The following is a 27,595-nucleotide window of genomic DNA, read 5'->3' as shown; positions in this document are numbered from 1 at the left end:
GTGAGTCTACAACTTGCCTGTTTGTTCTGTCAGTATTCAGTATGTTGTCGAGATAAAAGTGGCTGTGGCTGGCCGTCTCTTGTGATGGGGCAAGGGGCAATAAAGGATTCTAGGACCATTCAGCAGTGAAATGCAATCAGAAATGGAATTTCTAAATATAGTCAAGGCTGTCACAGGAGTGAGAGGGTCATGGCTGCTGGCAGACATACAGGACAGATGTGCTCAGCTGCCATAAGCATGAGTCCTGTGAAACAGATCCCATAGGGCCCTTGGCTTGTGAGTACTGGAAGGGCAGTGGGCTTCAGCAAATTGCCCCTCCTCCCTACCCATGGGACTGAAAGAAGCTTGATCCAAAACTATGAGTAATATTGTTTTATAACATGCAGCTGCCTTTTCGTCCACACTTACAGGCTAGTTGTGGTTTCAAAGTTGGAGTGTTCATCCCTTGAAGAACCTGAGTTACATCACTATACCCACTCTCGAAGTTGCAGCTCTGCAGGGGACTCCTATGGTGCTGTATAGGTGCTGCAGGCTGGCTTGTGTGATTGAGTGTGCTGAGGCCAGGGCCTCCAAGCATGCAAAGTTCCATGGAGTAGACAAACTGGGGGCATCTAGGTAGGCAACAAAGAAGATACTCCAGACAAAAGAGGTACACATGCCAACGTTTGTGTCTAGGGCAAGATTTGTAAATTATCTTCATCCATCTGTTCCACACGTTTAAGCCCCTATTGCACGCCAGGTACTACCAACCCCTCTGTGAATTTAGTGAAGAACCTTCCCACCACTCCAACAGGGACAGTCACACACAGCTTTTCCATTTGCTGTCTCCCTGACCTGGGACACATCTCCTAAGTCTTGATAAGGCTCAGCCCTCATTTCATTTAAGCCTCAGTTCAAATGCCATCTCCTTGAGAAGGCTTCCGATTAGCCCATCTCAATCAGCATCACCCCAGCATCTGTCTCTTTATCTTGCCTTTTTCCCTCCATAGCACTTACTACCAGATATTGAAATATAGACTTGGGTATTTTCTATCCTCCTTGCGCTAGAATCTAGTCTCACAAGGGTAGGGACTTAATTTTATCCCCGCTACAGTCCCAACACTAGAACAGTACCTGGTACATTGCAGGGACTCAATGCAGGAAATACTTGTTGAATTAATAAATGAATACATGTTACAACAGGGGATATACTGGATGATATGGGGAGAGCACATAGCTCCAATAACCTTGAGCCAACCTAGTCAAGAGGGTCAAGGAAGATCACTCGGAGGGAGCAGCATATGAGCTAAGGCTTGAGAGATAAGCAAGAATTAGCCAGTGGGTTTAAAACTCAAGAATAAATATTTAGATATAACATGGAAATGTCTTGATCCAAAAGACCAGTAAGGAAAACGGCCCAGGGAGGGCCAACAATGGTCTGAAGGTCAAGTGGCTGTGTCTCCATTGATGCTAACCAGGGGTGGGGTAAAGAATGGCACAGCCACAGGAGAAGCTGGTCAAGGACTGTTGAGGCCTCTACTGCAAACGGGAAACCACTCCAGGAGCAGCTTTGCGCGCCCCATACTGGATTTTTTTTGTATCTTTGGGTACTGACAATTTAAATGACCACTTATGTTTTCCAAGTTTGATCCAATTGTTCTTCCACCTGAAGCTTTACTCCCAGAAAGTTAGTTACAGGTTGTTTTCCAAGGAAGCCTGAGACAAGGAAAAAGTAACATGTTAAAGGTGAGAGCTCTGTCTCTAAATCCATGGGGAGTGTTTCCTGGCTTTCCTCTGGAACTGTTTTTTGTTAATAACTTTTCAGGCACATGACTCATTTCAAGCATGTCATCTATTCTATTTCAATGTCAGTATTTTATCTTGACTTGGAGAAAGAAGTGAGAACTAAAGGAGCTGAATCTATTGTAATGTTTGCACTTTTTTTTTTCTTCAGAGGCATCATGTTCCAGTGGAAAGGCCCAGTAATGTCTTTATTGCTTCTGCTGGCGGCTTACTCTTGTAATCTGCAAAAGTAAGGTAAACTCAAACGGCACAGAACATCATCTGGATAATAAAAAACACGGAGATGCCCCATTGGCCTAGTCACAGCTCTGAGTTTACAATGCAGAAGAGACACTATTATCATCTTTTAAAAATACACTATTACCTTTTTTTTTTTTTTCAGACGAAGTCTCGCTCTGTCACCCAGGCTGGAGTGCAGTGGCGCGATCTTGGCTCACTGCAACCTCTGCCTCCCAAGTTCAAGCGATTCTCCTGCCTCAGCCTCCTCAGTAGCTGGGACTACAGGCGCCCGCCACCACGCCCGGCTAATTTTTTGTATTTTTAGTAGAGACGGAGTTTCACCGTGTTAGCCAGGATGGTCTCCATTTTCTGACCTCGTGATGTGCCCGCGTTGGCCTCCCAAAGTGCTGGGATTACAGGCATGAGCCACTGCGCCAGGCCACTATTACTTTATTTATTTTTATTTTTTTGAGACATAGTCTCGTTCTGTCTCCCAGGCTGGAGTGCAGTGGCGTGGTCTCAGCTCACTGCAAGCTCCGCCTCCCGGGTTCACACCATTCTCCTGCCTCAGTCTCCCATGTAGCTGGGACTACAGGCGCACGCCATCACACCTGGCTAATTTTTTGTATTTTTAGTACAGACAGGGTTTCACCATGTTAGTCCGGATGGTCTCGATCTCTTGACCTCGTGATCCGCCCGCCTCCGCCTCCCAAAGTGCTGGAATTACAGGCGTGAGCCACTGCGCCCAGCCCACTATTACCATCTTTTAAAAAGATTTTTACAGGCCGGGCGCGGTGGCTCACGCTTGTAATCCCAGCACTTTGGGAGGCCGAGGAGGGCGGATCACGAGGTCAGAAGATCGAGACCACGGTGAAACCCCGTCTCTACTAAAAATACAAAAAATTAGCTGGGCGTGGTGGCCTGTAGTCCCAGCTACTCGGAGAGGCTGAGGCAGGAGAATGGCATGAACCCAGGAGGCGGAGCTTGCAGTGAGCCAAGACTGCGCCACTGCACTCCAGCCTGGGTGACAGAGCGAGACTCTGTCTCAAAAAAAAATTTTTTTTACAAAGCCTTTTCCTTTGGTCATTCACCACCAGCTTACTCATTTTTTTTGCACATTACCTTCCACACAAGTTTTACTTTGTGGCCACAATGTGCATACTTTTTTTGATTGTTACTTTCATGACATAGCAAATTGTTTCTATAGTCTTTATAAAGGTCATTTAAAATGACATGTGCAGTAAGTCAAAGTCTTGTGCTAGGAAATTTGAAAAAACAAAAGTGTAGAGAAAAATACAAAAATTACTGAATCTGAACATCTATAGATAAGTGTTATTAGCAGTTGGTCTATTTCCTTCCAATCACATACAGATCATATCTAATGGGTAAAGAATATTCCATACTGTCAACAGACCACACTGTCTTCTAAAATCGCTTCAGCAGTGAGGATCCTCTGGAAAAGATCTTGTTAATCCTGAGGAATTACTCTCCCAGCGGTGAGCTATGAGAAGTGGAATCACCAGATGTAGTAATTCCTGACAGAACTGCCGCCTCCTTGTGTGGCTGAGATGCTGACCTAGGTGTCAGGCTTGTCGCGCCGGAACCCAGCACCCATGCTGAGTCTTTCTGAGCTCCACTCTGCTCCTGTAAGATATTAACCACCTGAGGTAGCTATCCAGATTCAAGGCGGTAGTGATTTTGTGTGTCTGTGTATTTATCACGGGGTCCGCGGCGGGAACGCAGGGGCGGGGTCCGACGTCCCCAGACCTCTAGCAGGGTACGGCGCGATGAACATCTTCCATAAACCTTAAACCTCAAACCTCCGGGCGCTCAGTCACTGGTTCTTATTTCAGCCCTCTTAGCCCTGTAGGTCGGCGCGCTTAAAACCTTTCTGGTACCTGGGGCCTTTCCTAAGAAAAAGGCACATGTCTCGCACATTTTAAGTCTGGTCTGCAACTTCAGGCGCGCCAGCACCCGAGGTTCTTCCGAGCGGCCGCTCAACTCCGGAGCCGGGAACTCCCAGAGCATTGGCCCGGCCTCCGGGCGCGGGGGACAGCCTCGGGAGGAGTGGGACTCCGGGCGCCGCGCACGGGCCGAGGACAGCCGGGCTTGGGAGGCCCTGCCCGCCGCCCCGCGTCCTCCCGGCCACTGCCACCCCGCGCATCCGGAGTCGCGGCAGACCCGGCGGGGCCCAGAGCCCCACGCCCCCGGCCCGCCCCTGGCCGCCGCTTGTTTACTCCCCGGCGCAGCCTAGTCCGACCCTGGGGCCCGCCCCCGCCCACCGCCTATTGGCCGAGGAGGCTCGAAGACCGGTAACGATTGGCCCGGGGAGGCGCGGGGCGAGCGGGGTAGGCTGCGCGAGAGGCCGAGAGGGGGCAACAGGCGATGGCGGCGGCGGCAGCTGCGGCGGGGCGGTTAGGCTGGTTGTTCGCCGCGCTCTGCCTGGGCAACGCCGCGGGGGAGGCCGCGCCGGGCCCGCGAGTGCTGGGCTTCTGCCTGGAGGAGGATGGAGCGGCGGGCGCGGGGTGGGTACGCGGAGGTGCGGCGCGGGACACGCCGGACGCCACCTTCCTCCTGCGCCTCTTCGGCCCGGGCTTCGCCAACAGCTCTTGGTCCTGGGTGGCCCCGGAGGGGGCGGGCTGCCGGGAGGAGGCGGCGGCCCCCGCGGGCGAGTGGCGCGCGCTGCTGCGCTTGCGCCTGCGGGCCGAGGCCGTGCGCCCGCACTCGGCGCTGCTGGCGGTGCGCGTGGAGCCGGGTGGCGGGGCGGCCGAGGAGGCGGCGCCGCCCTGGGCTCTGGGCCTGGGGGCGGCCGGGCTGCTGGCGCTGGCAGCGCTGGCGCGGGGCCTGCAGCTGAGCGTGCTGGCGCTGGCGCCTGCCGAGGTGCAGGTGCTGCGCGAGAGCGGCTCGGAGGCGGAGCGTGCGGCGGCGCGGCGTTTGGAGCCGGCGCGGCGCTGGGCCGGCTGCGCCTTAGGCGCACTGTTGCTGCTGGCTAGCCTGGCGCAGGCGGCGCTGGCGGTGCTGCTGTACCGCGCCGCCGGCCAGCGTGCGGTGCCTGCCGTGTTGGGCAGCGCGGGGCTCGTGTTCCTGGTGGGAGAGGTGGTGCCGGCCGCCGTGAGCGGGCGCTGGACGCTGGCCCTGGCGCCGCGCGCGCTCGGCCTCAGCCGCCTGGCCGTCCTGCTCACTCTGCCCGTGGCGCTGCCCGTGGGGCAGCTGCTGGAGCTGGCGGCGCGGCCCGGGCGGCTGCGGGAGCGGGTGCTGGAGCTGGCGCGCGGCGGCGGCGACCCCTACAGCGATCTCAGCAAGGGCGTGCTGCGCTGCCGGACGGTGGAGGACGTGCTCACGCCTCTCGAAGACTGCTTCATGCTGGACGCCAGCACCGTGCTGGACTTCGGCGTCCTGGCCAGCATCATGCAGAGCGGCCACACGCGCATCCCCGTGTACGAGGAGGAGCGCTCCAACATCGTGGACATGCTCTACCTCAAGGACTTGGCCTTCGTGGATCCCGAAGACTGCACGCCGCTCAGCACCATCACTCGTTTCTACAACCATCCGCTCCACTTCGTCTTCAACGACACCAAGCTAGACGCTGTCCTGGAGGAGTTCAAGCGAGGTAACGGCCGGGGCATGGTGCAGGGGACGCCCGTGCCAGTGCCCTCTCCCTGAAAAGGGGTGGAGAGTTACAGAAGCCTTCAGGAAAGGATCCCACCCCCGTGGAGAGCAGTGAGACAGCTAAGGTCCCTTTTCAAGACGGTATTGGCCTTGCAGCTTGGAATGACCTTTTTAAATACTTAAAAGGCATTGATCAGAGTGGGAGGAATCCTTTAGACAGCGAACACTTTAACCCCCGCGTCAGGATAGCCCCCCCCCATTTGCAGGGAGGGGTATGTCCACTTGTCCTCTAATCCCCCAGCTCTTTCCCTCTCCCAGACTGTTTCTGTGTGCTTGGCTTTGTAGCAGGTCCAAATTTTTGGATAGAAACTAGAAGAACATAGAAAGGAAGGTAGTCTCCAGGTATCTGGGACATGGTTGTCTGCACACATGTAATATCATATTGACTCGACCTGTGATGTTTCCTTCAGAGCATTCTTAAGGTCCCTGGCCTTACTGCAGATAAGGGTATTTAGGTGTCAATCCCTTATCTGCAGTAAAGCCAGGGAAACTTACACTTTGCTTTCACCAAAAGTAACTCCATTTATGCTGACTTAGTCTCCCTTTCTCCCGGCTCTGTCGCGCAGGCTGGAGTGCAGTGGCCAATCTTGGCTCACTGCAACCTTCGCCTCCCAGGTTCAAGCAGTTCTCCTGCCTCAGCCTTCGAGTAGCTGGGACTACAGGTGCACGCCACCATTCCGGGCTAATTTTTGTATTTTTAGTAAAGACGGGGTTTCACCACGTTGGCCAAGCTGGTCTTGAACTCCTGACCAGGCGATCTACTTGCCTCGCCCTCCCAAAGTGCTGGGATTGCAGGCGTGAGCCACGGTGCCCGGCCTTTTTTTTTTGCTTTTTAATCTCCTGTTTTTTAAAATTTTATATAGAGACAGGGTCTCACTATTTTGCCCAGCCTGGTCTCGAACTCCTGACCTCAAGTGATCCTCCCGCCTTGGCCTCCCAAAGTGTTGGGATTACAGGCGTGAGCCACTGCACCCAGCCTCACCTTTTCTTTTCTGACCCTAAGGTCTCAAGTTCTCCCTTAACTCCACATTTTCATCCCTCCCTTCACTGTTTTAGCTGAGCAGTTCGGAGGTTGAAGGTAAAACCAGTACCCTCCAGATGTGAAGGTGTGGTTACTTCTGCAGTCCTTTCCAGTGTCATCCTTAGGGGTGCTCCCCAGAGTTTGGTGCTCAGACCTTGGCCAACAGCCATGCTTCTCACACCTGCACTCCTGCAGGGTGAGGGTGGGAGAACCCCAGGGTGCTGGGTGGGCTTGACCCTAAAGGCTGCCAGCTGTAAGGCCAAGAAGTGGCAAAGCCCCCTGGTATTTGTGGCAGGATGTCTCTGGCACCGTCTGTCGAGAGCCCCTGGCCTGTCGGTGCAGGAAGCCGGCCAGGCTTTGTGGTAATGACCGCTACTCCTGACTGAGCACTGCTGTGTGCCAGGAGCTGATGGGCACTTTCTGTGTAATCTTGTCCTTCATTCCTTGCAGGAGGCCTGGGTGCTAAGTTACTGTTACTACTCTAGCTCAGGAATGGGTGGGAGGCTTGGGTGGGCAGCTCTAACTATTCCTTTAGACTCTTGGGTGCTCCTGGCTGTGTCCCTAGAACATGGCCATGCCACCCTGCCCTGGGGAGGGAGCCTGGGTTTGGGTCCAGACAGAGCCTCGCAGTGGTAAGTACTCCATCTGGGCTGCCGGAGCCCCTGAGGCAGGGGTGGTTCTCCTGATATGGTGGCCAACAGTGCAACCCTGGAATCAGCAGAGTAGGTTCCATCCTGCCCTTGCCTGCTCCCAGGCCCTGGAAGGCTGCTCAGCCTCTTGTGGCGCAAGGTCCTCTGCTGTTAGTGGTAAGAGTGGGTAAACGGACCTGCGGGGGGAGACTCATCAAGCACTTTGGCCAGTGCCTGGCATCCATGTGCTGTGTGCTTGGCGTTAGCAGGTGGTTCTTACTCCGGGACAGGCTCTGCTGGTAGGTGAGCTGTTTGCCAATCCAGGAGCAAGGGGTAAACCTGGAATTGCAGATTTCCGTTCTTCTAGGCAGGTCACCAGACTTCCTTTTTTTTAGGGGAAAAGTGGAAGACCGTAGCTGTCCTTTCGGTGTTCTAAGCACTCCCGTTTCTAGATTTTTTAAGAAAAAGCTCACTCTGGTGTCTGGCTTTAGCCAGCTGCTGCTTTCAACAGTTGAGCAGTCACCAAGCAGAGATTTGGAGCAGTGGAGATAGAAGGGTTGCCCTGTTCAGAACTAAAGGCAACTTCTGTAGTTGGTCATGATGCTCAGGATGAGATTGGTGAAAGTGGTCTTTCATTTTCCAAACCGTTAGTGTCAGGATCTTCGCTGCCATGGTCTTGTCTTTCAGATGTGATGCATGAGCTTGGTCCAGGGTGGTTGAGGATTCCACTTGGGGAAGAATAAAAAATGTTCATGTTCATTGGGAAGGAGCCTAGAGGCAGGATGTCCCCTGGGCGAGGGGGCTTGTGTGCTGTGTAAGGAACTTGGACTTGATCACCAGGGCCATAAGCATCAAGCAGCAGCATGAGTTATTTTTACAGATCAGTAACAATTGTGGACACCAGCGCAGGGAGACCAGCGGTGTGAGGGATCCGGGTGAGAGGGGATGATAACCTGAACAAGGTTCATGGCAGGCCTGGAGAGGAGCCCCAAGAGGGCAGCAGAGGTGGAATTGAGAAGATTGGTATCTGGCAGCGGGGCTGTGCAGCAAGGAGGAGCAGCTGAGGATGAGGCCCAGATTTCTGGCTGTGTGGTGGCGGTGCACCTTCACTAAAGGCCGGGCGTGGGGGCAGGTTTTGGCCATTGAATTAGTGTCTGTGCAGTGTCCCAAGAGGCAAACTCCTAGCAGGCCGTTGATGTGAAATGCAAGTGGGAGGCAGAATAAGAGTGTCTCTCAAGTCATGGGAGGGAGGCAGAGAGCCTCAGCCTCCCAGGAGCACAGGTGTGTCAGGGGCAAGGGAAGCCCAGGAGAAGTTGGCCAGGAGGAGGCAAGACCAAGGAAGGAGGAGACCCCGAGATGCGGAATGTCCTGGAAGCTAAGGGAAGAGACCACTTTCCCAGGGGAGGTGAGTGACAGGAGAGGAGGCCAGCAAACAGGATGCCGTTGAACTTTGCAAGAGCAGATTTGGGCTGGGCATGGTGGCTCACACCTGTAATCCCAGCACTTTGGGAGGCTGAGGTGGGCGGATCACAAGGTCAGGAGATCGAGACCATCCTGGCTAACACGGTGAAACCCCGTCTCTACTAAAAATACAAAAAATTAGCTGGGCGAGGTGGCGGGCGCCTGTAATCCCAGCTACGCGGGAGGCTGAGGCAGGTGAATGGCGTGAACCCCGGGGGGCGGAGCCTGCAGTGAGCCGAGATCGTGCCACTGTACTCCAGCCTGGGCAACAACGAGACTCCATCTCAAAAAGAAAAAGAAAAAAAAAGAGCAGATTTGGTGCCACGGCAAGGGAGCCATTTGGGGAATGAATGAGGTGTGGAAAGGTACGAGAACCAATGTAGACAGCCCTCCACAGAGCGTGGCTGCAGAGAGCAGTGACTGGCAGAGGACGTGGGACAGGGGACGAGGCCTTCTGCTGTTTGGTTTTAAGATGGGTGAGTCCAGCAGGTTCAAATTGAAATGCAGGTTGAAATGTAGCTAGGAAGGAAATTAGAGAGGCCAGGGTCCAGGCTGCTCCTGTTCTGGGCTGGGTGGCCTCCAGGCAGGTCACAAGCAGCCTGATGCAGGAGGATTTGGGAATGAGTGTCTCTGCTTGAAACAGATCTTTCTAAAAGCTGCCTGACAACACTCTGAGAAGGATCCCCTTGGAAGACAGTGGAGGAGGTTTTTGGAACCTGGAGGTTAAATGGGGAGCTCTTTAATCCCCCTTGACTTCCCTGCTCCTGTGGTGAGTGAGGGCCATTCATGGGCAGACTGGCCATGTCTTTCTGGTGACATCCCAGAGCTTTTTTCTCTGCTTCTCTAGTTCAGTGCAGTCCTTTGGCAAATATCTTTATTTTTTCCGTGTTAAAGTCCTTTTTGTCCTTCCTAACCTTCTTAGGCATTCCTCCACTTAGGAACAAAGGGCATATTGCAGTCTTTGTGGCGCATGAGGTTTTAAAAATCGATTCCCTTCCCATCTCTCTGCCAAGCAAATGAGCCTCTGAATTTCGTGGAGCTGGAGTCCCTGCCATCTTGGCAGCTTTCATTCCGGGTCTTGTTTCTTTTGCTGTGTCTGCTAGGGAACTTTGTAGTCTGGGGGCGAGGTAACCTCCCCAGCAAGGCGCCCCTCAGTCAGTGCCAACTTGAGATGATGTGCTGATTATTTTGTGCAGACGTCACCAGGAAGAGTGAGTGCTTTGGAGCCGTAATAAATAACTTGGACAGCTGCTCCTTGACTTACAAATGGAGTTATGTCCTGATAAACCCATTGTAAGTTGAAAATACCTGAAGTCAAAAATGTGTTTGATACATCTAACCTACCAAACCAAATAGTTCAGCCTGGCCCACCTTAAACACCCTCAGAACACTTACTTTAGCCTACAGTTGGGCAAAGTCATCTAATACAAAACTATTTTAAAATAAAGTGTTGAATATCTCATGTAATTTATTGACTGCTGTACTGAAAGTGAAAACAGAATGGTTATATGTGTTTGAAGTATGGTTTCTACTGAATGCATATTGCTTTTGAGCCATCAAATTTGAAAAATTATAATTTGAACCACTGTTAAGTCAGGGACCTTAATGTACAAAAGAACATTATTATTATTATTAATTTTTTTTTTGAGATGGAGTCTTGTTCTATTGCCAGGCTGGAGTGCAGTGGCACAATCGCGGCTCACTGCAACCTCTGCTTCCCGGGTTCAAGTGATTCTCCTGCCTCAGCCTCCTGAGTAGCTGGGATTACAGGTGTGCACCACCATGCCCGGCTAACTTTTTTGTGTTTTTAGGAGAGACGGAGTTTCACAGTGTTGGCCAGGTAGTCTCGATCTCTTGACCTTATGATCTGCCTGTCTCGGCCTCCCAAAGTGCTGGGATTACAGGCGTGAGCCACTGCGCCTGGCCAAGAACATTATTATTATTATTTTTGAGACCGAGTCTTGCTCTGTCACCTGGGTTGGAGTGCAGTGATGTGATCGTGGCTCACTGTAGCCTCTACCTCCTGGGCTCAAGCAATCCTCCCACCTCAGCCTCCTGAGTAAGCTGGGGCCACAGGTGAGCACCACCATGCCCAGCTAATTTTTAATTTTATGTAGAGATTGGGGTCTCCCTATGTTGCCCAGGCTGGTCTCAAACTCCTGGCCTCAAGCGATCCTCCCAGCTCGGCTTCCCAAAGAGATGGAATTACAGGTGTTCGCCACTGTGCCTGGCCGCAGTCTCTGCTTTAAAGGAACCCAGCTCTGGTGTCCTGTCTGCTGGGAGCCAGATGATTGCCAGGATGCGGAAAAGAGTCTGACCAGCTCCAACAGCGGTGAGGAGCGTCAGCACACTACTTTTGTCTTTCTGACAGTATTCATTCATTCACCGAGGTGCTTTAGAAAACAAGTGAAGGTAGAGGAACTTAGACTCCAACTGTTATTAACATCATAGAAATTGGGCATTATGAAAGGGTACTTTGGCATTCAAATAATTGGGGTACCTTGAAACCTGCTAACTAAAATTAAACTTGAAGCTTTTCCAGGGCTTTCTGGTTGACGTTGGCAAGACACACTGTCAGCTGCTTGTGGCTCCGTGGAGCTGGCCTGTGGGCAGGCATCGGCGTGAGTGGTTCCACTCTGGTGGCTCAGCAGATGAGAGGCGACCTAGAGTTCCCTCCAGCTGCCCTTGCTCTGTCCCCCTGCTGCCATCTTTGGCTGCCATCTAGACCTCTCAGACATTCTTCTTGGGATTCAGTCACCCGACCACTGTTTCAGGGGATCTTCCAGGGCCTGCTTTCTTCTGTTCGTGATAGAATCATCCCAGTGTGGCAGGCCATGGAGAATTGTGTGCCTTGTTCTAGAGAAGTTTGAATACAAAGGAATGAGTCCCTTTCTGTAGGAAACCTGCCAAAGGGGCTGGCTTCCTGGGATAAGGGAGCCGAGATGAGGCCTCTCTGCGCTGAGGTGGCCATTTAGATCCTGGGCTTTGGTGCTAGAATCCAAGACATTAACCAAAACCACATGTCGCGCTTGGCCTTCCTGGCCTGGCCTGACAGGTTTGTACTCTGGTGGGGCAGCCATGGCCCATGTAGAGACGGCACCCAGCACAAGCACTGAGGGTTAGAAGGTGTCTAGAAACGCAGTTCAGCAGGGCTGAGTGGCAATCTCCAGGGGTCCTAGCCTTCTTCCTGGAAAGCGGGGAGACGATTCATGTGGCCATTTCCAGCTTTTTGTCCAGGGCAACACAAGCATCCTGGAGAACGATGCTTTATTTAATCAAGCCCATGGGATGTAAAGTATGATCCACACAACAACACGAACTTGCTGTTTGATTTCCCAAAACAGTCTTGAAGCAGGTACCCCCTCACAGGCAGGTCCAGGCCAGTTTCCCCTCAGCGTTTCCACTAGTGACAAAGGAGGGCCTGGTTGAATGAGTTGCTCCCATACCCCTGTCCTGGACCTGTGCTGCCTAGCCCGGCAGCCCCCCGCCACCGGGGGCTGTGCTACCTAAAGATGGGAGTCTGAGTTGAGATGTGCAGTGAGCATAAAACGCACCAGATTCAGAGAGTGCAAAATAGACAAAATGTCTATGACTATTTTTTGTATTGATTAGGTATTGAAATACTATTTTGACTATATTGGGTTACTTACAGTGTATTATTAAACTTAATTTTATGTGTTTCTTTTGACTTTTTTAATGCAGCTATTCAGATTTTAAATTACTTAGGTGGCTTGCATTCTTTTTTTTTCAGACAGGTCTAAAGTAGTGTGGATGAAAAGCACTTATCTGACACATAGTAAATTCCTGAAGCCTCCCCAGCATTCCCCAGCACTCTGAGACTTGGGCCTTTTTCCAAGCTTACATTCCCTCACTAAGCAAACAAACCAAATAGGAAGCTAACCTGAGAAAGACATATAGGGTAAGGTGGAAAATCTCAGCCTGGTGCTCCTCCTCCCTGCACAGCTTGGCTCCCGAGTGGCCAGCTACCACTCCTCTCATCCCCTGGTTGACAGCCCTTAATGGGCAGCTTTAAGAATTAGGAAAACCAAAAGATACACAGACACACACACACACATACACACAGCCTATCTGTCTGTCTATCTTTCTATCTCTTTCTAATTTCTATCATAAAGCCGTTCACATTTATGTAGGATGGACAGCATATATATTTACTGTAAAAAAAAAAAAAAAGAATTAGGAAAACCTCCCAAGGACAGTCACACTGGGTAGCCCTACAAGGCTGCCCCGTGTGGACTGTTGCGGGAGAGCCTGTGTTTCCAGAGTCAGTGCCCTTGTTAGCCTGCATATGCAGGCTGGCTACTGTGTGAGGCATTTGTGTTCTCCACTGGATGCATCCTTGTCTAAACTGCATCCATGACGTGGAGGTGCATGGACATGGAGCTGGATCCTGGATCCCAGCTCTGCCACCTCTGCCTGGGGGGCCTTGTGCAGATGAGCATGAGCCCAGTGCTTCATTTTCAACCTGTGTGAAAATAAGGCCAGTTCTCATAATCATGCTGAGAGTCTTAAGTAAAAACCTAGAAAAGAGTCTGGCTCTGTGCCTGGCACGTTGTAGGAACATGAACATTAGCCATGTCCTTTTGGTGGGCCTGTACCAAGGGAGACGAATCAAACTGGGGGGCGGGCCAGCAAGCTGTTCCATGAGTCTCCTCCCCCCACAGGGAAGTCCCACCTGGCCATCGTGCAGAAGGTGAACAACGAGGGTGAGGGCGACCCCTTCTACGAGGTCCTGGGGCTGGTCACCCTGGAGGACGTGATCGAGGAGATCATCAGGTCCGAGATCCTGGACGAGTCTGAAGACTACCGTGAGTCCAGACTCTTGGCAGTTCTGTCTCCACTGGGCCCGCACACTTCCCCAGGCGTATGTTGCGTCAGAGGCCAGTGGGCCTCTGTGCTGCTGGAACCCAGCAAGATCCACAGCCAGGCCCCCTTCTGAGCCCTGCATGGGCGCTGGCAGGGAGCCCCCTTGCAGGAGGGCTCACGCCTACACCTCCACACAAGCATGGTTGCCTCTGCCAGCAGTGGCCTTGCAATCCCAGGGCTCACCTGGGGCTCCATTAGCAGCAGTCCTATTAGTTTCCTCCATTACTGAGAGAGCTGTGCCCTTCATTGGCCTCTCCCGGTCTTCTGTCTCCCTAGGTGCTTTTGTTTTTGCAGGTTCTTTTGTACATTACAGAAATGTCCCCTGAAAGAACCCATTGTTTGCCATGAAGAAAGTCTTCCCAGCTGGCTGCAGTGGCTCACGCCTGTAATCCCAGCTCTTTGGGAGGCCCAGGCAGGCGGATCACGAGGTCGGGAGTTCGAGACCAGCCTGGCCAATATGGTGAAATTCGATCTCTGCTAAAAATACAAACATTAGCTTGGTGTGGTGGTGCGTGCCTGTAGTCCCACATACTCAGGAGGCTGAGGCAGAAGAATCGCTTGAACCTAGGAGGCAGAGGTTGCAGTGAGTCGAGATCGCGCCACTGCGCTCCAGCCTGAGAGACTGGGAGGGAGTGGAAATAAGTCTTCTCAAAGCAGCTGATCCCGGGCCCTTGATTGCATGGTAAAAGTGTCCGCCTGTTAGGATGGTGGCTGAGGTCTGCAGTGCTGTACAGAGCCTGTGCGTCATGGCCGGGCCACCTGCTCTGCATGCTTCCAGAAGTATCGCTTTACTCATGCATCGATTTTCAAACATAGCATCTCTAGTTCCGTTCCTGAGACTGCCATAGGCATGGGGTCTCCAGGTTAATTGCTGCCCGTTTGCACTGGTAATCCTTGAATACATGCTTTGTAGTGAGAAGTTTTTCAGTGGCCAGAGAGGCCTATTATTATTATTTTTTACTTTGTTTGTTTGTTGAGACGGTCTTGCTCTGTCATCCAGGCTGGAGTACAGTGGCGCAGTCATGGCTCACTGCAGCCTCAACTTCCCAGGCTCAAGTGTTCCTCCCACCTCAGCCTCCTGAGCAGTTGGGACTACAGGCGCATGCCACCACACCTGTCTAATTATTTTATTTTTTTGTAAAGACATGGTCTTCTATGTTGCCTAGTCCGGTGTTGAACTTCTGGCCTTAAGTGAACCTCCCGCCTCAGCCTTCTAAAGTGCTTGGGGTTACAGGTGTGAATCACTACATCTGGCCTAAATTTTAAAAAGTTTTTAGTCTACATCCAGTGACCTGTCAGGGATGCCTGTTATTTTATAAAAGCTGCTTTGTTATCATATCAGCATTCTCTTCAGCCAGCTCCAAGGCAGATGGCCACCCCTCTCTCTGTGTGGTTGGGGTGGGAGCAGGCCCCGTGAAGGGAGCGGTGCTGAGGACATGTCCCTGGGGCTCTGATGCTGCTCCATCGAGGACCCCCTGGCCTCAGGAGGAAGGAGCAGGCGACGCGGCCTCTTAGTGTGGTCGTGTTGACTGACAGGTGGTTGATGCCTGAGCGCGCCCTCTTCTTCCATCTTAGGAGACACCGTGGTGAAGAGGAAGCCTGCTTCTCTGATGGCCCCTCTGAAGCGGAAGGAGGAGTTCTCCTTGTTCAAGGTGTCTGATGATGAATATAAAGTAAAAATCTCGCCTCAGCTGCTCTTGGCCACCCAGCGCTTCCTGTCCCGAGGTGAGGCGGGAGGGTGGTCCATGCTCCCTGCTCTCCTCACCGTTCTGTGGGTCAGGAGGCCGCCCAGGGCCGACACTGACTCTGCTCCCCACTCCTAGCAAGCGGGTGCGTCTTGAGGACTTCTGTGTTCTCTGCAGCCCTGCCAGCATCTTGGGTCATGGGAGAGACGGCTCCTCTCTGCCAGATGACCAAGAGCAGGGCCAGGCCAGTGCCACGCCTGGTGTGCCACAGCCGGGGCCTCAGCTCTCAGCTGGGTGGGTGTGGGGTGCCCTGCCCAGTTCTTTTTTTTTTTTTTTTTTAAGAAAGGGTCTGGCTCTGTCACCCAGGCTGGAGTGCAGTGGTACGATGTTGGCTCACTGCAACCTCCGCCTCCTGGGTTCAAGCGATTCTCCTGCCTCAGCCTCCTAAGTAGCTGGGATTACAGGCGTGTATCACCACACCCAGCTAATTTTTGTATTTTTAGTAGAGGCGGGGTTTTGCCATATTGGCCAGGCTGGTCTTGAACTCCTGACTGCAGGTGATCCACCTGCCTCAGCCTCCCAAAGTGTTGAGATTACAGGCATGAGCCATCGCACCTGGCCCCTGCCCAGTTCTCATGTGTTGAGGTGTTGGGGGCAGCTGCTCACAGGCCATCCGGGAGAGCCCTGGTGGGCACAATAAATTGCCTACAGTGTTGGGTGTGGTTCCCCCGGCCACTAGGCCCCAGTGGACGCTGTCCCTTTCTTCCACCACGGGCAGAAGTGGATGTATTCAGCCCACTGCGCATCTCTGAGAAGGTCCTGCTGCACCTGCTGAAGCATCCCAGCGTCAACCAGGAAGTGAGGTTTGACGAGAGCAACCGCCTGGCCACACACCACTACCTGTACCAGCGCAGCCAGCCGGTGGATTACTTCATTCTCATCCTACAGGTAGCTGTGGGTCCCAGGCCTGGAGTCCCTCCTGTTTCCTCAGGCCAGGGAAGGGTCTAGGAGAAGAGGGGAGCAGGGGCATGCAGATATGCACCCTCCCGCCCCAAACAATTGTGGTGGGTTTCTCCTTCCGCTGTCTTCTGACGGGAAAGGTAATCTGGCCGCATCTCTTTCTCTCCTTGCTACTCCTCCCAGGGCAGGGTTGAAGTGGAGATCGGGAAAGAGGGTCTGAAGTTCGAGAATGGGGCCTTCACGTACTATGGAGTGTCGGCCCTAACTGTGCCATCCTCGGGTAAGCCACGGCCCTGCTGGTGCTGAGGGCCAGGGTGGATGCTGCAGAGCCTGTCCCCCATCATTGCTTGGGCTCTCAGTGCCCTTCCTCACCTCTCCTTCCACCTGAGCCCACCACCCCACAAGGTGGTGTGGCCCCTGGGCTTCCAGGAGGGAGGGCAGCATTCTTCATCGCTCAACTTTGCGGCCCACTCCACCCCTGCAAAACCTTTCCCGGCTGTGTTTGTCCTCGTCTCCCAGCTTCCCATGCACATCGCCTCTCCAGGGTGATTGGTGGGGTGGGTCTTTGAAACTGTGCAGCTGTCCCCACCAGGGGAGGGGGCTCCCAGCTGCCAGTACCGGCTTCTGCCATCACTGATTGTTCCTTTGATAGTTCACCAGTCCCCGGTGTCCTCGCTCCAGCCCATCCGCCATGACCTGCAGCCTGACCCAGGTGATAGCACGCGTTCATCTGCGTATTGTCCCGACTACACCGTGAGGGCGCTCTCTGACCTGCAGCTCATCAAGGTGACTGCCTGGGCTGCTCGTGGGTGCTGGCTTTAGCTGACTTTGTGTCACCGGGGGCTAGACCAGCTAGTCTGAGACTGCCCGGAGCAAGGCCTTCTACTCATCCTGAGGGACACAGACCTTTGCACCCAGTTTCCATGCGAGGTCTTAAAAACACTTGACTCAGTTGCTCTTCTCTGCCCTTAACTAGCTTAAAGTTGTGCCTCTGTCCTCTTCTGGCATGATGTGACCTTTCCTGCCTACCTTCTGCGTCTCGCTTCACCAATTGAGTCTTCCAGTAACGCTGTCATCCTCCAGGTTACGCGGCTGCAGTACCTCAACGCACTCCTGGCTACCCGAGCCCAGAACCTGCCACAGTACCCTGAGAACACCGACCTGCAGGTTATTCCAGGCAGCCAGACCAGGCTCCTTGGTGAGAAGACCACCACAGCGGCAGGTGAGTGCCGAGTGGCACATCGTGTGTGGTGTCTGGACCTGAGGGCCGTGAGCTCGCACACACAGACTTGCACTCTGCCCCACCCTGCCCTCTATCTTTTTTCTCTCTTTTCTCCCCATCCTTTTCCCTTCTTGCCATATATATATCTTTTTTTTTGAGATGGAGTCTTACTCTGTTGCTCCGTTGCCCAGGCTGGAGTACAATGGTGTGATCTCGGCTCACTGCAACCTCCGGCTCCTGGGTTCAAGCAATTCTCCTGTCTCAGACTCCTGAGTAGCTGGGATTACAGGCACCCACCACCACGCCTGGCCGATTTTTGTATTTTTAGTAGAGATGGGGTTTCACCATGTTGGCCAGGCTGGTCTTGAACTCCTGACCTCAGATGATCTGCTTGCCTCAGCTTCCCAAAGTGCTGGGATTACAGGCGTGAGCCACTGTGCCCAACCCCCTTCCTGCCTTTTTTTTTTTTTTTTAAATTCTTCATTATTCAACTTGAACTTCTTGCTGTCTTTAATAGCATGGATGACACCAAACTATAGACTAACTGGTATTTAGAGTAGAGTATAGTAAGTCAGTATTTCTCTCAAGGACCTCTTAGAATGGATTGACTTAATCGGAGAATTGTTGGGACGTGGGAATAAGTTTTAGTTCAGATACTCTTTTTGGCCATTTAAGATTAAGTTTAGGTCACTTGGAGTCAGCAGTGGCCCTGGCTTAGAGGGTGTGTGGCTGGCAGACACCATCCTAGACACTAGAAGGGCATTTGTGAAGAGTTTGGTCAGTTCATACTAATATTTAAGCTTGGCCCATCCAGGGCTCCACTGTGAGCAGGAAGATTGTGTTGGAAGAAATTTTGCAAATGGAACTAAAGGTTGTGGGATATGAAACCCCATCCCCGCACTGCAAGGAGGGAGGTGAAAGAGTCTGAAGTGTAGGCTGTGGGTAGGGGTGGTGAAGGGTTTCTTGTTCTTGTTTTTCAAGAAGATACTTTAATTCTGATTGCGTTCCTAAGGCTGGGGTCAGAGATATGCCTGAACTTGAGATTCCTGGAAGAGCTGGTGGGGCTTCCAGAGAGGCTGTGGAGGGAGTTGCAGGCTTGCTTCCTCCCACCCCCACCTGCCCCACCGTGAGGAAGACAAGCTGTTATCAACGCTTCCTCTGCCAGGCACTGCGCTAGGAGCTTCCATGTCTAACTGCTAACCTCCCCGTGGCCAGAGGGGTGCTAGCTGTTCTGCCTGTTCTACAGGGCAGGAATGAGAGCCAGGGAGAAGGCCCAGGGACTCTGACCTGCTTCCTGTAGGCCCCCCGTGGAGCCGCTCTGGCTACTCAGACCCACCCTTGAGAGCACAAACATGTTTTTCTAATAGTCCTTTCTGAATTGTGAGGTGACGTGCAGGTGCAAGGGACAGAAATCCCACCCTAGGCCACGTGGATGCTTCAGCCCCTGTGGGCTCCAGATCTAGGTGTTGGCAAAAAGCAGGTGAGGTCGTGCTGCGTAAGTCTTGGATCTGGGGATGGGTTGCATCTCTTTATAAAGAAATCTCTCTAAGGATGGTGCTGCACTTTTTTTAAGAGAGAAGGTCTTGCCATGTTGCCCAGGCTGGCCTCATACTCTGGGCTCAAGTGAGATCCTCCTGCCTCAGCCTCCAAAGTAGCTGGACGAGTAGCTAGTGCCGCACCTTTTAGGGTTGTTAAAGCTTCTGTGCTTACCCACTGTGATGGTTTCTTATTGTATGAGGTGCCCCTTCTACAGAAGTTCACACTGTCACATTACACTGGGGTCTCAGAGGCCAAGGTGTTGTGTTTTCAAAATGTGAGCCTTTTGGTTTTGGTTTTCCCACATGAGCCTTTTTCTGGCTCACTGCTACTCAGACTGCACATGTTGTGTTGAAGATACAGACCTAATCCCAGAATGATGCTCTTCCTGTCATTGCACACCCAGAGATTTTTAAACAATCTTCACTGGGCCGTCCTGTAAGAGAATAGTTTATAGTGGCTTTGTGGGTCATTTCCTCTTTGTAATGGATTATTATTCTCTAGACACAATGTTGGTTATTGGACACTGACAGTTGCACTGACCTGACAGTTTGCTCCAGTGAGGCTGGCCTGCTGTCTTTCTGTTTCTTGCCTGAACTCGGGTTGTCCTGCATTTTGTCCCGTGAGGTTGGCACTTCACTGTCCGGAGGAGCGTAGGGCCGCTGCACACCTGGAGATTTTGGTGGGGCACTGCTTAAACTGTGCAGGTGAGAACCAGTTTCTGGAGACCTTGGCACTAGACTCCCAGCAGAAAAGTGCCTTTTTTGAGACTTGGAAGACACAATAATTTTAAATTGCCTACAGCGGGGGTTGGCAAATGGTGGTGCAAGGGCCACATCTGGCTAGCAGCCTATTTTGAGAAGTTTTATGAGAACCCACACATCTGTTTGTGAATTGCTATGGCTGCCTTTGAGTTACAGCAGTGGAGCTGAGTAGCTGTGACAGAGACCATATGACCTACAAAAACTAAAAATATTGGTCCTTTACAGAAAAAGTTGTCTGACCCCTGGCCTACCATTTCAAATCCTGGGTTGGTCCTCCACGTCAGTTCTTCATGGAACTGTATTGCCGAGGGAAAGGCAGTCCCCACACTGTGCAGCCCTCCATGCTGTGCTCCTGGCTTCCTCTGCCATCCTGAGCCACAGGCTGTGGGGCAGCACAGCGCAAGCACTGCGGCTGCCGGCTCTCCCTCAGCTTCCCCTGCCCGGGGCACCGGCCCTCTCCATGGTGCTGCCCGGAGTCAAGAGGCACAGCCATTTCTGCTCAATAGCTTCTCCTCTTCTTTCTCTCTCTCTGCTCTCTTTAGCCTTCCCAGTAGACCTTTCCCTCTTTGGCACAGTTGGAAACTGCAGTTGATAAATGACTGTGGACTAGTGCGCATTTTTTGTTTTCAGAGCACACCCAAGGTAAATATCTTCCCTCTCCCTGCCCCTTTACTTCTCTTTCCTGGCACTTCAGCTGAGGGAGGAGCAGAGCCCACGGCTCCCCAGGCTGGGGGGCATTTTTCTCCAGGGGTGTGGGGTGGGTGCTCCCTTCCATTCTTCTGGAGGACAGGAGGGGTTATGAGACTCCTCCACTGTGGAAAATGGTGCTTCCTTCCAGCACTGGGCGCTGTATTGTCCCGGGAAGGTGCCTCTTGTTCAGCATAATGACCTGGGACCCCCGGGGCCAGAAATCCACAGCCCCAGCTTCCCCCATCTCCCAGGGAAGGCATCTGTTAGCTGACTGTCTGCTAACCAGTTGCTCCTGGCTCTGCTCTGATACCTCCCAAGGCATCCCGAAGCCCCTGTCTTAGCTGCCCCTTCCTGTCCCACAGAGGATTTGGCACTTGGTTTTGACAGGACCCTTTTCCAGCTTTGATGTTAATTCTCCTTCCCTTGTCTCCTGTAGGGTCCAGCCACAGCAGGCCCAGCGTCCAAGTGGAAGGCAGCCCTGGGCGGAACCCAGGCGTTTAACTGCTCACTAGGCAGCCCCAGATCTGGGGAACAGATGAGCACGTGGGGAGCTGGAGTGAGCTGAGCAGAAGCTTCGTGCCCGCCTGACCCCATCCCCTCCAGGCCACGTTTTAGATGGCCCTTGTAGATGCGGGTCCTGGGTGTCTCAGAACTAGACATCAATGCCTGGATCCTTCAGCTGGCCCTGCCCTCCTTTAGGAGACAGGAGTCACCAGGGCACAGCCCTCCAGGCCCGCGTCAGGAAGGAACAAAAAGAATACCATCATCTCTAGTCCCCAGGGCCCAGCCTTCCCCTTCTCCCCCGAGGCAGGGACAGCGCGGCATATTCAGATTCAGACCTCTTTGGGCCGAGCCACCTTGTGAGTGCAGTTACTGCCTTTGTGTGGCCGTGATACTGTATTTGTTTGCTTTTAATTTGCCAACCTATCGCTGCTGGCAGCACTTTTTGAGCAAGCCGAGAGCACCCATTTTGGCTGGGGGTTCAAATCGATGGCCTTGTCCATGGTGTCCTTTCTGGCTTCCCTGATGGTGTCATGTTTCAGAGCATGCGCCCAGCCTTTCTCACGTGCCAAACTAGAAGCTCCACTGCCCGTAGGCTGTCCCTGTAGCCCTGCTCCCTCCCTGGAGGCTGCTCTTCGGGTTCTGAGAGCTGGCCTAGTGGTGCTGAGGGCCCCTTTCTGCTTCTCTGCCCACCTGCTGAGTTGCCACTTGCAGCGTTGTCAGTTCCTGTGTTCTGAGAAGAGGTCATGCCTGGGAGGAAGGGATCGTCATGCTGCATGGAATCCTCTCTCTGCTGTGTGGCCCCCGGGAGAGTAGCTGCCTGTTGCACCTGCTCCACACCTCCCCACAGCTTCCCTGCAGGTGCTGTGTGGCCATGATGTGCAGAGAGCAGTGAGGGAGGGTTTATGAACCAGGTGGATCCTCTTTAAAAAAAAAATCCATTTTTGTTGTATCTCTAGAACATTTCAAGTCTTTTCCTTTTTTTCTGTTCCTAGCTATGGGATTTTAGAGAAGTTGGAATAGGAAGGCATTTGTCTTTTTCTTTTAATTTACTACATTTTCCTTCCGTAGTTCTTCAGCTGTGTGGAAACTGGGGCATCACAAGGACATAGGATCATAGATTGGGTAGGGAGGGAGGAGGATTTCTGGAACTTTTCTCAAAGGAATTTGGACCCTTATAAATGGGAATGAAGGTCAGAACAACAGTGGTATCCTTGCTTAGAAATTGTCCTCAAGGAATAAACTCTGAGAGCAAGCCCAGGTTGGAAACAGATGCTTTAAAATCCTCTCTCCAGAACAGTGGTTTTTTCTTTGTTTGAGATGGAGTCTCACTCTGTCACCCAGGCTGGAGTGCAGTGGTGCGATCTTGGCTCACTGCAACCTCCACCTCCCAGGTTCAAGCCATTCTCCTGTCTCAGCCCCCTGAGTAGCTGGGATTACAGGTGCCCACAACCACACCCGGCTAATTTTTGTATTTTTAATAGAAATGGGGTTTCACCATGTTGGCCAGGCTGATCTTGAACTCCTGACCTCAGGTGATCTGCCCGCCTTGGCCTCCCAAAGTGCTGGGATTACAGGTGTGAGCTAAGAATAGGGATTCTTTTTTTTTTTTTTTTGAGATGGAGTCTTGCTCTGTTGCCCAGGCTGGAGTGCAGTGGCGCAATCTCGGCTCACTGCAAGCTCCGCCTCCCGGGTTCACGCCATTCTCCTGCCTCAGCCTCCCGTGTAGCTGGGAATACAGGCACCTGCCACCACGCCCGGATAATTTTTTGTATTTTTAGTAGAGACGGGGTTTCACCGTGTTAGCCAGGATGGTCTCGATCTCCTGACCTCGTGATCCTCCCACCTCGGCCTCCCAAAGTGCTAGGATTACAGGCGTGAGCCACCGCGCCCGGCAGAACAGGGATTCTTAACCTTGGCTGCACATCAGAATCACCTGGCAAATTAAAAATACGTGGACCCGCCGCCAGAGCTTGTGATTTAATCAGAGTCGGCATCAGAGTTTTCAATTTTTTATTTTATTTATTATTTTTTTGAGACAAGATCTTGCTCTGTCGCCCAGACTGGAGTGCAGTGGTGTGATCACGGCTTGCTGCGGCCTCGACCTCCCTGGTTCAGGCCATCCTGCCACCTCAACCTCCAGAGTAGTTGGGACTACAGGTAGGCACCACCACACCCAGCTAATTCTTAATTTTTTGTAGAGATAGGGTTTCATTATGTTGCCTGGGCTAGTCTCGAACTCCTAGGCTCAAGCAGTCCTCCTGCCTCAGCCTCCCAAAGTGTTGACATTACAGGCGTGAGCCACCATGCCCAGATTCACAGAAGAGTTTCATACACCTTTCATCCAGGTTCCCCTAATGTTAACATCTTACATACAACCTGGGTACATTTATCAAAACTAAAGGTGCAGTCATACTGTTAGCTAGAGTTTATTTGGATTTTACCATTTTTCTCAATGTCCCTTTTTTGCTGCAGCAGCAAATCCAGGATGCCATACTGCACTTAGAGCTGTTGCTTTCTTTTTTCCTAACTTTATATTTTGAAATAATTTCAGATTATAGGAAGTTGTAAAGGTAAGGGCCCCACGCACCCTTCATCTAGTTTCCCTCCATGGTTACATCTTATATGATTGTAATGCAGTATTCCAACAAAGACTTTGACACTGGTGCAATGTGGGTGGACAGTCCAAATCATTTGTCACATGTACATCTGTGTAACTACCACTGCAATCACGATAAAGAAGTCCCATCCCCACAAGGATCTCCCTCCACACCATCCCTACCTCCTGGTAACCACTAATCGTTCATCTCTTACTTTGTCATTTCAAGAATGTCGTATAAATGGGAGCATAGTGTGTAAGCATTCGGGATTGTCTTTTTTCACTCAGTGTCATTCTCGGGAGATCATCCAGGCTTTGCATGTGTCAACAGTTTGCTCCTTTTTATTGCTGAGTGGTATTCCATGGTGTATGCATTGGCCCCCCGAAGGCCACCTGGGATGTTTCCAGTTTGGGGCTATTCCAAATAAAGCTGCTACGACTATTCACGTACAGGTTTCTGTGTCAAGATTAGTTTTCGAGGAGTGTAAATGCTCGGTCATAGGGTTGTTGCATGTTTTGTTTTTTAAACCATCAAACTTTTTTTTTTTTTTTTTTGAGACGGAATCTCACTCTTTTGACCAGGCTGGAGTGCAGTGGCGCGATCTCAGCTCACTGCAAGCTCCGCCTCCCAGGTTCATGCCATTCTCCTGCCGCAGCCTCCGGAGTAGCTGGGACTACAGGCGCCGGCCACCATGCCTGGCCAATTTTTTGTATTTTTAGTAGAGATGGGGTTTCCACCATGTTAGCCAGGATGGTCTTGATCTCCTGACTTCGTGATCCGCCCGCCTCAGCCTCCCAAAGTTCTGGGATTACAGGCATGAGCCACCGTGCCTGGCCACAAACTGTCAGACTCATGTCCTCACCGGCAACCTAGGATGATCAGTTTCCCTGAATCCTCCACAGCACTTAGTGGTGTCATGTTTTTACTTCGGCCATTCTGACAGGTGTGTCGTGATGCCTCACGGTGGTTTTTCATTTGCGTTTCCCAGTGGTGGACACCTGTGTTTCGCTTCAGTGGAATATCCCTGTCTTTCACCCGTTTTCTGATTGGATTGTTTTTTCTGTTGAATTTTGGGAGTTCTTTGAGATTCCTTTATGGGATTTTTGGTTTGCATTGGTCTGTAGCTTATCTTTTCACCCCTACCTCCCCCATCTTTTTTTTTTTCCTGAGACAGAGTCTCACTTTGTCACCCACGGTAGAGTGTAGTGGCACAATCTTGGCTCACTGTATACTTGACTCCTGGACTCAAGCAATTCTCCTTCTTCAGCTCCCCAAGTAGATGGGACTATCACCACGCCCAGCTAATTTTTTTTTTGAGATGTAGTTTCACTCTTGTTGCCCAGGCTGGAGTTCAATGGCACGGTCTCGGCTCACTGCAACCTCCGCCTCCCAATTCAAGCGATTCTCCTGCCTCAGCCTCCCGAGTAGCTGGGATTACAGGCATGTGCCACCACGCCCGGCTAATTTTGCATTTTCAGTAGAGACAGGGTTTCTCCATGTTGGTCAGGCTGGTCTCAAACTCCCGACCTCAGATGATCTCAAACTCCCGACCTCAGATGATCTGCCCACCTCAGCCTACCAAAGTGCTGGAATTACAGGCATAAGCCACCGCGCCCAGCCTATGCCCAGCTAATTTTTTATAGAGATGGGGTTTCACCATGTTGCCCACACCTGGTCTCCAACTCATGAGCTCAAGTGATCTGCCTGCCTCAGCCTCCCAAAGTACTACAATTACAGGTGTGAGCCACTGTGCCTGGCCATCTTTTCACCCTCTTAACAGGGTTTTATACAGAGCAAACGTTTTCAGTTTTGATAAAGTCCACTTTACTGATTTTTCCTTTATGGACTGTTGCTTTTAGTGTCACATTAAGAATTCTACCTAGTCTTAGATCCCAAAGGTTGTCTGCTTTTTCCTAAAAGTTTTATAGTTTTACATTTAAGTATGTATATGAGCCACGTTAATTTTTGTATAATGTGTAAGACTTACTTAGGCTAAAGTTCTTTTTTTTAATCCTATAGCTGGTCCAGCTGCTCCAGCACCGTTTGTTGAAAGGCTGTCCTTCCTCCATTGAATTACTTTTGCACCTTAAAGTCAGCTGGGCATATTTGTGTGGTCCTGTTCCCATGATGATCTCGGCTCTGTCGATCTGTGTGTCTGTCCCTCTGCCAGCATTGCACTCTTGGTTCACATAGCTATATAGTAGATCTTGAAATCAGGTGGACTGATTCCTCCTCTCTATTCTTTTTCAAAATATTTTTGCTATAAATTTTTATATGAATTTTAGAATAACCTTGTCTACATCTACAAAACATCGTCTAGGATTTTGATAGGAACTGCATTCAACCTGTATGTTAATTTGAGGAGAAGTGATATCTTTACTGTATTGAGTCTAACAAACAATCCATGAACACGGCCTGTCTATTTAAATCTTTGATTTCATCACGTTTTGTAATTTTCAGCATACAAGTCCTTGCATAGCTTGTTAGATTTAAACCAAAGTATTTCCTTTTTTTTTCAGCAACTGTAAACAGTACATATTTTTAACTTTTGTGTCTACATGTTCATTTCCAGGAGGTAGAAACAGGTTTTTGCGTGTTTATCTTGCACCCGAGACTTTGCCGGACTCCCTATTTGTCTGCTTTCTATAGATTCTTAGGATTTCCCACATAGACAAGCATGGCCTCTGCATGAGAATACCTGGATCCTCCCCTCAGGGCTTCTGACTTAGGGTCTGGACATCAGGACTTTTTAAACCTTCCTGGTGATTCTGATAAGCAGCTGAGGTGGAGAACTACTGCTCTTTGACCTTGTCGTCAGTGAGCAGAGATGCCTTAAGCACAAGAGCCTAGTGCTAGGACCCCGCATCCTGCCCACTTTGCACTCGGCCTATCTTGTCGGCAGGCATGGCTAACAGGCCTGGGCCCTACCAGACAGTCCCTGGTGACTGAAGCATGGGCTCCTCTCAGCCCAGGAAAGACAGGCTGTAATGGATAGCCAGTTTTAATGAACAGAGGATACTGACTGGTATAAAAAGGTGTGTGTGTCACTGAGGTGTCCTCATTTTCTAGATGAGGAGTTGTCTTCTCCATGGTCTTGAATGCCTGCTTCGCCATGGCACCAGCATCTGGGTGCACGCTGGCTGTCGCCACAGGGCAGGAGCTGCTCACGGAAAGGTGTGTGCCCCTAGTGTGGAGCACTGGTCAGCTTTTCCACATAGTAACAAACAACAGCCTTGTTCTGGGCCTGAGAAGGCCACCAAAGGTAGGCGAAAAAGAACCATGGCCAAATGCCTATCAGCCCGGTACCTAATGTAACCCAGGACCCATGTGAGGGAGGCTGAGCCTTCACCTTTCAGCCCTTCCCTCAGCATGTGGTTCTCAGTTTAGGGCAGAGCTGCTTAAGATTCCCTTTCTGGCATTTAGGGGCCCAGCCCCACCAGCAGTACAGGCCTACACCAGTATAATTTGAAACGTACAGACAGTGGAAGAGGAAGAAGTCTAGGGAGCTTGGGTCCTTAGACCACCAGGGAGCAGGGAAGGGGGATGGGAAGGGCCGGCGGGTGACGGGGGCTCACCTTCCCCGTGGGCTGGGTTCAGACCCCTCAGTGTCCTGGCCTCCCAGGTGGGATCAAGCAGGGTGGGTGCAGCTGCAGCGTTCCAGGCAAGAGCTCAAGCTCCAGTACCAGGGACATAAGGGGACATAAGAGCCTCAGGCAAACTAGGGTTACGGGCCACCGCCCCAAGAGTTGAGTGGGCCACAAGCAATCCCCAGTGCCCAAGCACTTCCCCATGAGAGCCGCCAGCAGGTAACAGTGTGCCAGGCCGGCCTGAGCGGGGCCAGTACACAGTGGGTGCGAGGCTTCTTTCAAATACGCACTCCAGCTCATCAGTCTTAGGGCTTCTGAGGCAACCTAGTGGGTCCTGGACTTCTGTTGCTGTGGGGCCTCAAACCTGTTGAGTAGCCACCTCAGA

The 27,595-nt window shown here is 51.8% G+C and overlaps 1 protein-coding gene across 10 annotated transcripts; it reads left to right on the top strand.

Moving 5' to 3' along the window:
* Positions 1-4,361: 4,361 nt before the first annotated feature.
* CNNM3 (cyclin and CBS domain divalent metal cation transport mediator 3) lies at positions 4,362-24,072 on the top strand. 10 transcript variants are annotated; one of them, XR_004252439.2, is made up of 9 exons: positions 4,362-5,611; positions 13,464-13,607; positions 15,241-15,390; positions 16,090-16,298; positions 16,494-16,590; positions 16,963-17,096; positions 17,394-17,532; positions 20,375-20,474; positions 20,959-24,072. XR_004252439.2 is itself a non-coding variant. In XM_032178757.2 (8 exons), exons 1-8 carry the CDS (start codon positions 4,387-4,389, stop codon positions 21,021-21,023), a joined length of 2,124 nt encoding a protein of 707 aa, XP_032034648.1. In that variant the 5' UTR covers positions 4,362-4,386; the 3' UTR covers positions 21,024-24,072. The 10 variants fall into 10 exon arrangements, 8 of the variants coding, with proteins under 8 accessions (XP_032034648.1, XP_032034646.1, XP_032034647.1 ...); XR_009209953.1 differs by lacking the exon at positions 20,959-24,072 and having other exon boundaries at positions 17,394-19,775; positions 20,375-20,447; XM_032178757.2 differs by lacking the exon at positions 20,375-20,474 and having other exon boundaries at positions 16,129-16,298.
* Positions 24,073-27,595: the final 3,523 nt, after the last annotated feature.

Source organism: Hylobates moloch, unplaced genomic scaffold, assembly GCF_009828535.3.
Source record: "Hylobates moloch isolate HMO894 unplaced genomic scaffold, HMol_V3 SCAFFOLD_15, whole genome shotgun sequence".
Taxonomy (NCBI): Eukaryota; Metazoa; Chordata; class Mammalia; order Primates; family Hylobatidae; genus Hylobates; species Hylobates moloch.
The sequence above is the reverse complement of the archived record's forward strand: the minus strand, read 5'-3'. Positions and strand labels throughout refer to the sequence as shown.